Source organism: Berkeleyomyces rouxiae (genome assembly GCF_048999995.1).
Source record: "Berkeleyomyces rouxiae strain 22BRR77 chromosome Unknown BrBRR77_ptg000001l, whole genome shotgun sequence".
Taxonomy (NCBI): Eukaryota; Fungi; Ascomycota; class Sordariomycetes; order Microascales; family Ceratocystidaceae; genus Berkeleyomyces; species Berkeleyomyces rouxiae.
Window position 1 is genome coordinate 4,096,845 of NW_027396491.1, and position 12,831 is coordinate 4,109,675.

At 48.3% G+C, this 12,831-nt stretch overlaps 1 protein-coding gene across 1 annotated transcript; it reads left to right on the plus strand.

Annotated features, from left to right (window-relative positions):
* Nucleotides 1-10,406: 10,406 nt before the first annotated feature.
* On the plus strand, nt 10,407-11,616 carry BROUX77_001149 (uncharacterized protein; the record flags this gene model as incomplete). Its single annotated transcript, XM_073745546.1, has 2 exons — nt 10,407-11,320; nt 11,379-11,616. The coding sequence occupies 2 exons, from the start codon at nt 10,407-10,409 to the stop codon at nt 11,614-11,616; spliced, it is 1,152 nt and encodes a 383-aa protein (XP_073609384.1).
* Nucleotides 11,617-12,831: the final 1,215 nt, after the last annotated feature.

Consider the following 12,831-nt stretch of genomic DNA (forward strand, 5'->3'; position numbering starts at 1 on the left):
TACATTGAGATCAAGTGACAAGGGGAGACCAGGGGAGGGTGTGTAGATAGACGGGCGCTGGGGACAAGGAACCCAAGCAAGCCACAGCAGCAAACAAGACAATGGACGGAGGCCAACATGCAGACGGCACGCAAGAAAAACATGGAAAGTGATATAAACACCAAAAGGAAATATCACGAGTTCACCACTGCTTGCTTACACGATGCGTTGTCTGCATATACTCGCACAAACATGCCTGCACGCGAAGCCCATGTTTCTCCTGCTTGTGCTTCGCCTGCTCCAACCAAAAAGCAAATGTAAAAAAAAAAAAGTGAGGAAAAAAGCGGACTTGCTGACATGCGAGAACAAAAAGGATTGGTGATATTTTCGAAGTGGCAGATCCTGTTTCGTGAACAAGCCACACATATGTATGTACATACATACAGAGCCGTCCAGATAGACGGACGGACGCAGGAATCGTCGACAGTGAGCACCAGCGTGCAAGATGGCAGATTGCTGTGTCTGAATACGAAAGGGAACCTGCGGACCCTGCCTGTAGCTGCGCGTTGCTTCAATGTTCACCAAGAAAAAAAATAACAGGTTATTTACTAGCCAACTAGTTGGTTACTGACTCCAGCTTGGCATTCTTTTCCGTCCGTCCGCGGCCGACGAGGTTAGTCATGTTAGTTACATAAGCAAATGCTTGGTTCAACAACAACGACATATGCAAAATAGGTGAGCCCAGAAACCCTATAGTTAGCCCGTTATATTCACTTTGAAAGGTATGCTTGCGCTGGTCTGTCTTCGATCAAAGACAGATTTGTGTTCCTAGGCTGTGGAAACGCAGGAACATCCAAGCACAAGCACACAAGTGTGTATAACACGGCAACGAAACAGCGCGCTATAGACATATTATTGCAATAGACTTCCCTTGGTCCCCTCTTCCTTTTCATCCTCTGCTCTCTGGCTACTTGCTCTCCTACTAGTCCCCCTCATATTGAAGGGATACGGCTGTCTGAGACATGTACCTTTCGGAGCTTCGGAATCGAGACGCCTGCTACATTTGTACCTGAAGCTTTGTACTCTGTAGCTCAGAAACTCATCAAGACCTTCCAGTCAACAGAATATAATGTCTCACTAAACAGAATACGTGATCGCGAAAGATGGTGGTCTAAAGTTTTGTGGACTTTTTTTTTACACGGCCTGGCTATGCTAGCCCTTGACATGGGCATGGGTTGGGGGGGGGGGGGGGGTTTACCAAGGAAAGGGAACCCTTGTAGAGGCGAAATGGTCGAGGTGTATGTGTGTAGTGTCTATGTACTGTTTAGTGATTTGGCCTACCAACAATGAAGCTGTCCAACTGTGTTTGTCTTGAGTGTACGAGGCATGTTTTTGTACTGTACGGTAGCAGGGTGGGCGTTGAGTTTGTGTCCCCATCCGATGTTAGCTGGGGAGACATAGCTCAAGGATGGTGGTGCATACGCACTTCACGGCCCTAGATGTTTTCAAACAACTAGATTCTATGTATCGACCATCTCAAACCAACTACACGGAAAGTACAGACAATGCATATCCCCTACCATGATTTGATCTCCAAAAACCTCTTAGGTCCCCATAGGCCTTGTGTCTTGCCCTGATGTACCTCGCTACAAAAAAGCGACGCCGTAAGGGCACCGGCAGAAGTCCGCCGGCATCACACACTACTACGTGCACCACAGATCAAGGGCGCAGGCAAGACTAAGTGCCGTGAATCACTGGCCACCCTTTGCCCCTCGCCCTCTGAATGAGGTCTTGGTTCTAGCAGATCAAGACCAGCAGCGGCGACGAGCAGCCCGCGTTTCTTCACTAGATAATTACATGTCTAGAGCTTATGGAGGACTTCCTCTGGCACCGACCCATCCGCCACCTGGGTTTCAACTGCAGAAAGGGGGGTTTGACGACTAGATTTTGCAGACTGTCTTGCCGCATGAGTGTAAGTCCAGAAAGCCCGTCTTAGCAAACTCATCTCGCGCCTTGGTTGCCTACTGTTCATCGTCTGATGTTGCTCGTCTGCGAGGGGACGGCTGCATAAGAGTTGACAGCCGGATGGGCATACGCAAACACTGTTGTACCTATCCGGGCCCATGCATGCGACTATAAGTGCAGAACACTTGCACGCAATGCCGGTGCAGCCCCGGGCATCTACTTACGCAAATATACAAGTAGCTAGCTGGCCACCAAACTCATAGGATCCCTGTTGTAGAGGGTGGCGGACTCATGGGACATAAGTCTGTATGTACATACATACTTCTAGTGAGAGAGACAGCCAAGGATGGGAGCATTCCCAGCCTCACTCACACTCTCTTCAAACCTCAGCTCAATCTTGGCTGGGGTCCGTCTCTAGCCTTTGGTGGGTTTTGAAATAGACCGGTCTTGACGCCAGCCCCGCCCAACAACAACAAACAGGGCGCAAAGCCTGCGGTGGCTCGTCATTGGATTCGCTAGCTAGTTTGCACAATTCTTTTTTCTCAAGCTAATTGTCCAGGCTCTCAATTTCTGACTCTGTAACCTGCAATCCTTTTGCACGGCTCGCTGCACACAAAGTATGCGCACGACGTATCATGTTTCAAAGTGACGAACAGGCCTGTTATAGGCTAGCATATCTACCCTGGCTCGCAGGCTACGAGCCAGGAGCAACTTGACTGGTCGGAACATTCACGCGTAAACCTGGGCCTTTGCACGAGTAAATAGTCACAGGTAGTCAGTCCGTGCTGGGAGACCCGTTAGGCGGCTCGGCTCCTGTGCACATGTGCCATGGCCTCCGAAGCCCGTGGCTGCGAGAGAAAACACGCCCTTCCCCCGGAAACTCGGTCTTGAAGCCCCGCGAGAGATGAATAACTTGAAACGCAATCCTTGTTATCCTGCAACTAAGCAACTAACTGTTGTGTTATTCAATAGTGCACAGAGGGCTATCCGACAAGTAACTAAGGATACTAAATCAAGAAGTCGCTGCTTACACGTGTAGTCGGTTAGTTATATTAGGGCTAGCTATAGGAAATCAAATCCCTAACGAACTACTCAACTACCACCCACATAGCATCATGAACCAACACCTGTCAATGGCCACAAGCGCGAAGCCAGTCTGTGCTCTTTTCCTTGTCTTTGTCATTATCTCCCGCATTAAACCCGTCGGTTATTTTGGCACCGTAGGCTAACGCCCGTTTCCTATGTGCGGATCTAGGGCGATCGATAAGCACGGCGAGGATAATCCAGGAAGTTCAGTTCACTTGGCCCGAAGTACAGTTATATGTCATGTTGATCCATGCCCAAGTATCTTCCCAGCCAAGGCTTGTCGCGCACATCCATCAAGACGGCCACCGAAAAAGGGCAAGACTAATAGGACGATAAAGCTCCAGGGAGGTCTCACGATCTGCACCGGGCAGATTGGCCCATGGGCATGATCAGGCGAGCGGGCATGATTTGGTAGCTCTATACTTATTCACTCACACGCTGCCGCTCTCAAGGGAGCATCTCGTCATAGTCAGCCAACCGGGACACCTCACCAAACAACCTTCACCATCACCAACCACAACCCATCATGAACGTAGCCCCCACCCCCCCCTCACGCTGCTGGTAACGACCATGTTCCCTGCTATCATTGCTAGCAGTAGTGCTACTACTATCTGTGCCCTTGATGTTTCTGGCGCTGGTGGAATAGACTTTCCAGACTGTCATCTGAGAGCGCTCACGCGCAGCTGACATTTTGATAGATGTAAGAACTTTGGAGGGGCTAGAGCCTGACACATGGGATGTGTGTTTCCACAGACGGCAGGGTTTTTGGAGAACAAACCAAAGCTATGACATGTCTGAGCTAGCCAAACGCCATGCTCTATCGCCATCGAATCAGAGGCGCTCTCGAGGTCGGAATTGTAGCGTGGTCATCTTGGCTTCATCATGGCTGCTGCCCTTGACTACTAGCCCATTGTGACGTGAAGTGGTTATCTCCAAACAATAATAAAGACTAGGACTTTGTCTTGTGGTGTAGGCAACCCAGGAGCTGGGTACGGGATTAGACTTCATGGCCGAGCATTCGAAGTCACTCTCTGCCAACTACTTGTAACTATGTACATACATGACTACATATACTCTTGAACGTGGGCGCAGAAACCCTGGTAAGCCAGAGGCAAGCCAAGAGCAATGTGCGGGTCAGGGTGAAGCGCATTCTAAGCCGCTGTTGCATCAAGCCTCTTCTTCTTTCTGTAGATACACGAGGTGGTCAGTAGCAAGTCATGAGAAGGAAGATCTCTCTCTTTTTTTCCCCTCCCGCACGCATGCTACCAGACAACTTGTTCAGTTGCAACCAGTCGAGTGGCGGGGACTTGTTAGTGCCAACTCGTAATTATTTTTGTTTCTTTTTCTTGTCAGAGGTAGGATGTCCTTCCCGGCTCATTGTTCGCCCATTTTGTATCATATGTACGTCGAAACAGCATCTGCTGTCTACTCGAACATGACTTGGGATATTCATGTTGACCCTGATCTGTCATGACAGGACAATCAGTTGCTGTGTTGTGTTAGTCTCCTCTCACCTCGTGTGCTGACCATTCCCACTTTACCTGGTTGATGGTAACCAACAAACATGCATGAAGTAACTATATAAGTAGACTGATCACTCTGGGAGCTTGGACTCGTTTGGCCCTAGATAGAGTAAATCTGACAGAATACAGCAGTCAATTTTCTCGACAGTGGGTGGGTGTTATTTTTTTGCACACGGAGAGTTTTTGCAGGGTAGGTTAGGATGTACAAGGATACATGGATCGCGTGGTAATGTGATGCATCGATTTCCCATGTATTTTCAGCTCTACTGCTTTGACTTGTACATATGCAACTCCACTCCCGCCCACAGGCTAGATCTAGGCCTTCCCACTTACCCGCGGCACAAACCGTCTGTTTCCACGGTTCGTTTATTTTCCTCGCTCCGAAGCATCCATCCATCGTGAGAATCAAGGAAGGCCTGCTGAAAGAATGTTTAGCCCATCATCGTTGCATGCTGATGGCTATTGGTCAACAAAACGAACGGGGCCTAGTCCCCTTGTCATGGGGGAAGACGGAGAAAACATGGCGTCTTGTGCACTCTACTTTTGCCATATTCTGTACAGGTATAACATGTGGGCATGCCTGGAAAACGTGATAGCAGGATTGAAGAGAGAAAGGTACCTGTCAACTCGGCCCGCAAGAGGAATCCTCCGAGATCAAGGGTAGGTTTTGCTTTCTTTGCTTGTGGCTTTGGCTTTACTACACATGCATACAACCACACACCAAAGATTACATGTTGCTGTTGGCCATGGGTAGCGACATGGTGAATGTGGTGAACGTGGTGATTTTGATTTTCTTGTACTTGCAACAGACCTTGCGCCGCTCATGATGTGCACCACAAGTCCTGGGTCGTATTTTGGGGCGTCTCAGGGAAGGCTCTGGAACTGATCTGCTGCCATGTCTGCTTTTCTTTCTATTTCTGACCTCTTATCAAGTGGGTTCTCGACTGGCCATGGGCTTTCTACCGTCATTGACGGTCGCTCCTCGTACTCCGGGCTTGATTGTCATCATCGCCGCGCTTGAAGTACACACATGAAGCGAAGGTAGAGGAGGAGAAAGAAAATTCCACATGTTGCAAAATTGCGATCCTGTTGCTGGGTTTGTGTTGTTGGTTTCTTTTTGGTTTCCTTCACATGTACGTACATACTTTACGCAGCTCTTTAGCCACAGCAAAATCCACGCTACTTGAGTTCCAAGTCTTCCTTTTCGCTAAGCCCTCATGCTTGTTGCTTGCATGCTGCATCTCAATATCCATTCATTTCTTCTTTGCTTATGGAAAGGAAGGAAAGGAAAAAGAAATCATTCAAAACCAGAGCGTTTTCGAACTTACCTTCGGACAATGGAAGTTGTCCGCGTACTCCATTTGTGCAGTGGTGAGGAGGCGAGCGTGAGACTCAGATGATATATCAGTTGGCGATTCTAGGAAGGACCAGTCGTCTTCAATTGTTAAACAGTTGCCTCATTGAGACCTTGAAGAAACGTTGAGTCGAGCCCAGGTCGAGTCTCAAGCCCGAGCCCGGTAACTATTTTCAGGGTGGCTGGTATGACCCTAGCTAACCCTACGCGTTTTACAGCACTACCTGTCATGGCGTGTAAACTACCGCTATGCCAGAAAAGACGAACTTTCACTTGGACTTGCTTAGTGCGGCTTCTATCTCCCATTATGTACGCTGGGCTATACTTGATCCTCCTCGCGTATGCTAACTAGGTAACTTGGCCTTTTTGTAGTGATCCCGACAGTGATAGTTTGACACTACCCTTCCCCATGACCAGCGGCACGGCTCTTCCCAATCAACACGTCACTGAATCCCAGAAATGGATGTCCCAGTTTACAGTCAGCCAATACAGGACGAGATGACTGAGACTGAATAGGACAATAACATCATCTAGGGGTCTTCAATATAAAGAGATTCCCCCCTTGGTCTTGACATGGCCACTTTAGCACTTCTGTGCTCACATGTACCGGCCTGGCCATCCCCCATCTGGTGTATCACGTTCAGTGCCATCACCAGCTGATGTTTTTATTGCCAAAGTTCATTTTGCGGGTAGCTTAAGACACTGCTAAAAGACTTTGGTAATGAAACGTCAATGCAGATTAATGGACTGTATTGTGATTCTTTGTCCTGAACGGGCCACAACTTGCTTCCTTGTGTCCTATCTCGAGCCTAGTTGCTCGATACAGCTCTGGTTCTCCCCCCGAAGCCTAGTTATTGTCTTAGTAGTTGTTTTTCTTATGTCGGCGATACATCTTCATGGAGGCACATCAAAGCTAATATCGAAGCTCTCCACGATTAAACAGAGAGTCAACGTATCGTGGCACTGGCACTCTCCAGAAAGGATGGCTGTGAGCTGATGGGGAGTTCGCCTGTAGGCTAGGTTGAGGGCTGGGCCTGGAATCAGGTCATGATCTTGGCTGGTGTCTACAAGGGAGCAACTTTTCAAGGGCGCATCCTTTTTTTGTCATTTGGGAGAGAGGGCGTGGACGGGAAGTAACAGAGAGGGACCTCTGGCTTCGCAAAGACCCGAGGAGAAGAAATCTGGGCGCTTCTGGGGACTTGTTGCAGGCAAAAACAACCTTTGAAGAATCGAGATGTGACTGAGTTTAGGTGCTGTGTTTGATCATCTTGTTACCGTCCCGTCCATCGAAAGCGTTCCAAGTGTCTGGACACCGTGAACCTGATTACCAATATATATGTAGTTATGTATTTACATATATACAATGACTGGAGATGGCATGTCTGCCACAACGATGGCCTGTGTGCCTTTGTTTCCAAATGGCCGCTAGGTGCCTCCAGTTGATGGCGAGAGGCAAAAGAAGAACAATAATGGGAGTTAGTTTGGGGTCTAGCCTACTATCTAGCTTGTGAGTCCTCAAAAAATCCCCAAGACATAGAGAACAAAGGGTGGTTGGGAAGAGTAAATTACTTTGGACATCGACCCTCTGTCCATCGTCTACTATATCTTGAGATCTAGGACGGCAAGGCGAGAAGCCGGCATGCTAGACCTGCAATAACCAAACTAGGCTAGAGTGTCGTGAAAGATGGGGCGTCGTGACTCGTAGTAGTGGTGTGTGGGTTTTGTCTGACGCCCCCCTGGCGAGAAGTCTGTTCTTTTTTTTAACCCTGCAACCCGTTTTCGCCAAGTTTCTTTGTTCCTCCTTGTCCTCGTTAGTTGGCTACAGACTTATCGCCGATGGTGGCCTTCTATTTCTTGTTTTTATGTATGTACAGAGGTAGTCGGCCTATCCTGTACACTATGATCAGTGATTTCTTTTTCTTTTTCTCATTTTACTGATTAAACCAAATCACTCTTTTCGACCGACTGTTCCTTGCCTCATACTCACCCCCGTTCCGCAAAACCTCAATCACATTTCAGATTCGAGAAGCCATATTGCTTTTCTTGGTTGACTGGGTTGGAGTTTCGGGGATGCACAACACAGAATATCTGTAGCCAGCGCCAGTGGCAACAGAGGAAAAACAAGCGACAGATCTAACCGTTCAATGCTAGAGTACGTGCGTGCGAGATAGTACCAGGAAGAGAAGAGAATTGCCCCGGCAAGGATACACACAGACCAGACTAGCAGTGTAACTTGTCAACTCTCAATTCTCAACTTCCACTGTGTGTATGTACAAGTAGAGACCCTCTCTGCCCCTTGTCACTTGGCGTTTCTTTTTTCCTCTGACGACAGAGAAAAAAAGAAATAGTCTACTTGGATAGGATTGTTGCGAGTATGGCCGAGGCGAAAACACAACCAGGGCTTGGCCCCCATCGAACAGTTGGCTGGCTAGTCAGGTACTCGACTAGTCTGTGGGTGCCCCTCTTGGGGATGGCCTGGAGCCGTTTCTTTGTGTAATGCGCATCCACATACAAGCCAAGCCAGGCTCCTTGGTTAGATGTAATACTGCAGAACGACATACTGCGGCAGAGGTCAGCTCCCACCCACATAGTTGGGCAAAAGTAGGTTATATAACAGTACGGGGTCGCTTGCTGGACTCCCACTATTCTGACTTTCTCTGCACTCTTCATACATCTCCCGGTTTTTTTCGATTTTTCTGCATCTTGATCATCTTGCCTTGAGCAAGTCTTGTACCTTGTGTATTCTTATCCCTTATTTGATATAAGGTCTTTGTCTCTTGTCTTCGTCTACCGCACACTACTTCAACGCCTCCCTGGCCGTGTATCATTATCAACCTTTAGAGCCCCTCTCTCCCTTTCTTGGCTGGTCACTTTTTGCCCCTCCACCTTCATTGCCCATAGCTTTCAACTTGACATTGAAACTCGGTACCAGCTCGGTAGACCCTGGGCTTCTCTCATCGGATCTTTCACATCACATTGCATCACTGGACACGCTCAGGCTACAAAGTCCCCAACCCTTTGCATACACTCAAGTCTCTTCTACTTGACGACTTGTGGCTCTTGATCTCTGGCCTTCTTCTTAGATTGCTTGTCTTGTGCTGGCCTCCCTTGGGCCTCTCACAGTTGCTACCTGCTGCCATCACCAGCACCCTGCTTCGGGATTAACGGCGTGTCTTTGTGTTTTCTTCTTCTGCCTGCACGCCATCTGGCGAGATCCACGCCTATAGACACATCAAGGCCTCCACAGCTACTCCCCGAAGCCACAGCTCTCGCGGTCATTGTGCTAGACACCTCCTACGAGGAGAACCCGATCACGACTCCTGTATATCTTCTCGAGGAGTCTCAGTTGGCTCCATCGGCCTGACGCGCCGCTCTTTTGATTTGTTTTTATCGTCTACATCTCCCTAAAGTCACAATTTGACTTGTGAGCCTGGAGTAAGGAGTTGCACCTGTTGCCTGTTTTTGCTATAGGATCCGTTAGTCTTCTCGTTGTCTGAAGACTTGATTTTATTCTATTTCTTTAGGTTTACTTCCTGGGAGCCTCTGGTGGAATAGTTCCTTTTTTACTCTTTACGGCCTTTTTATCGACTCTCTGTCTCTGCCTTGGTGGTGATTCTGCTGAATATCACGGCACAGCCTGTCTACATTTGTGTACTTCCCAGAGCTAGACCATTTTGCAGGTCACTCACCCCCTTGGTCCCGTGTTGACACACCCTCCACGACTGTACCATCTCTCTCACTCCTCTACGACCCCTCCCCCACCGCTTCAGCGATCAATCATACACCCCCTCCCCATCTAGCTTCACCTGCATCACTCTGGCCTTGCTCGTGCATGTCTCTTGCAGCTGCTTGAGTTTCCTATATCTGTCGAGCAGTTCCCTCTTCTTTTGTTTGCCTTCAACCTTTGATTCCTGCATCACACTCACTGGCACGCAGGACTACTCGGGTATCATCTCACTCTCATTCATTCTTTCGCCTCGCAATTCCTCAGCCTGTCGACACTCCGCAGCCGACATTCCTTCTTTCGATTTACTTGTTTTATTGTACATTGCGGTGTGCACCAGCCATTCTGTAGCTTGCGCATCAACTTGCTACTACTAATCTACTCTATCCACTTACACACACTCACTCTCCACCTTCAACTCAGTCACTTCGCAGCACGGCTATTGTGTTGAATTCTTAGCTTAAAGCTCCCCATTCCTCTCTTCCGCGTTTTGTTTGTGCTTCTCTCCTCCATAACAACACGTCTTGCAATCCCCTCTGTCGTGTCTCAAAGTTCCTCACTCTCTTTTGCAACTCAATCTACCTCTCTGTTTCTCTAGGGTACTGTACTGTCCCTCAAACACCTTATACATAACGCCTTCCGCCCTCCCCTTGCTAGGGAAACATAAACAGACAGCCTCCCACATTCTTCATTACTACCACCGCCTTCCCTTCGTCTCCTCGCAACTGCTTCTTTGCTTCTCTTTTATTTGCTTCCCTTCCCTTCTTCTTTCACAATGGACTCCCGGTCAGCTTTCGAAGACAGCTACACCCAGGTCTCTTCGACCTCACCCAGCTATACCTCCTCTCCCTCGTCTTATCAGCCCTTCACTCCTCCTTCTGACCGTGTCAATCCACTCGAATCTATTCATATTGATACCTCCTACGCCCAACAACATCACAACGGCAGTATGAGCTTCAGCATGCCCCCCTCGCCGCTACCTGTGGCTGAAGACCACATGAAGTCTCACCACCATGAAATGGCCATGTACAGCACCGAGCCGCGTTACCACGACTCGCGCTATCTCACTCATGATAGCATGATGCAGTCTAACCGCCAGACTATGCTCTCTATGCAGCCCACGGCGCATCAGTACCCCCAGCATCAGCTCGAAATGGGCATGAATGCGTACGGCGCGCGGCCATACTCAATGGCTTCAATGCCTCACCACTCTAACGATATGGGTGTAGTTGGCCTGATGGATGGACTCATGCCTCCTCTGTCTTACGGTAGCACTTCCATGGAAAAGAGCGGCTCAATCTCCAGCATGTCATCAGGAGGACAGCTAACACCTGTGTCCCCTACTGCTTCTGCCGGTCACTATGGTGGCTTGTCTCTGATGCAAGCCCGCGCAACTCCAGTATCACAGACCTCAGTGACAGCCATCCTCAACTCATCTCCCTCTCCGCCTGGCGTCTGGGGCGGTGCACCGCGCCCCATGTACATGGGAGGTGCTCAAAGCACGACTGGTGCTCTTCACAACATCCAGGACAACTGTCTTGTTTCCCATCACATGCACGAGACTGGCTCTGCGTTGCGCAACAGTGGTATTGAGGTCTCCCAGGTAAAACGCGGCCGACACGTCTGCCAGGAACCTTCTTGCGGCAAGAACTTCAAGCGTGCCGAGCATCTGAAGCGCCACCATGCCACGTAAGTATTCCGACTTCTCAGATTCTTGACCAATTCACTAACAATCATTCCTTGACAGTGCTCATCAAGCTAATCCCCGCTTCAAGACCTGCCCCTTCTGCCCCAATGAGCGTCGCTTCCTCGAATCTCGCTTCGATAACTACCGCCAACACATTCGTCTCCACACTGTTGAACAGAAGAGCCCTCAAAGTCGCATTGGCTACCACCCTCAGGCGCTCGCGCTTCTCAGCGAAATTGAGTCTGGGATGAAGAAGAGACGGGGATCTGGCAAGAACAAGTCTCTTGAACAGGCTTGAGCTAGATCTCTTTTTTCCTTTCTACTTGCCACTTCCTGTTACATTATTTCTTTCGTTTCCAGTTCCTATCATTCTTCTAACTACATGTAAAGGCGCGGAGCTCAACACATCAACATCTCCTGGAGTCACGCTCTTGACCTGGCTTCCAGTTACTCCTGCGGCGACAGAAAATCCGCTCTTCGCGTTTTTGGTTTTTGCCAATTACAGTCGCAGCAATTCATGTTTCTGGTGCTTTCTTACTCATTATTTCATTTTATTACTCTTTTTTTGTTTTGGTTTAAATCTGTCCACCATCTGGGGGTTTCTTTCTTGATTTATTTCGGTTTTTTTTCTCGGTTCATACAGTTTCTTTCAGGTTATTTTCTTTTTTTTGTCTTCTTGAGAATAGTTTTTCAAGATCCATTTCTTGTCTTGGTCAGGCACATTTTCAAGTTTCATCTTCCCACACTAAACATGATGGGGGAAATCAAACAAACGGCGTTCAAACTTGGGATTTTGCTTTTTTTGGGTTATCTTAGTACATCTACTCAACAATTCTTTGCCACCATATAATGCTACCATAATTGTACAATGTTTCTTGCTCTCTTTACCAAGAGAATGTCCCCATGTTGGTTCCACTTTTCCCTTGTTGGCGGACCAAGGGTCATGTGTAACCTTGTTGTTTTCGTGTCACGCGTTAGTTATCGTTCCTAACCAAATAGTATTCTCCCCGCTCGAAGCATCATAAACCTTCGGCCTGAATTTCAATTTGCGTTGCATTGTTACATCACATCAAGAAGAATGAAACCGTTGATCATGGTGGCATTTCACAGAGGCCACCTTACCCACTAGATACATCATCCACGCATTCCACTATCTCTAAAAACTCTAGCGGTGTGCAGTATTGAAGCTAAGTTGTCATCTTTGTCTGCATGTTTCTCATCCTTATTGACATTGTAGACGAGAATGCTGCAGGTTAGTCTCCAACCCCGGACGTATCAAATGAGACATGTGCAAAGCAAAAAAGAAAACGCAGTATATGTAAAGGCTGAACTTGAACTGGATTGTGGGTATTTCATGCACCCAGGTTACAAGGAAAGGACTACACAGGTATGCGTAAACGCTTGACTTTATGTGTCAGTTAGTGATGTCACTAGTTCAGGCACATGGAATGTATTGCAAGGATTGCCATTTGCAAAAGTAGGTTCGACTTGACTTAGCTTAACCTCATTCAAC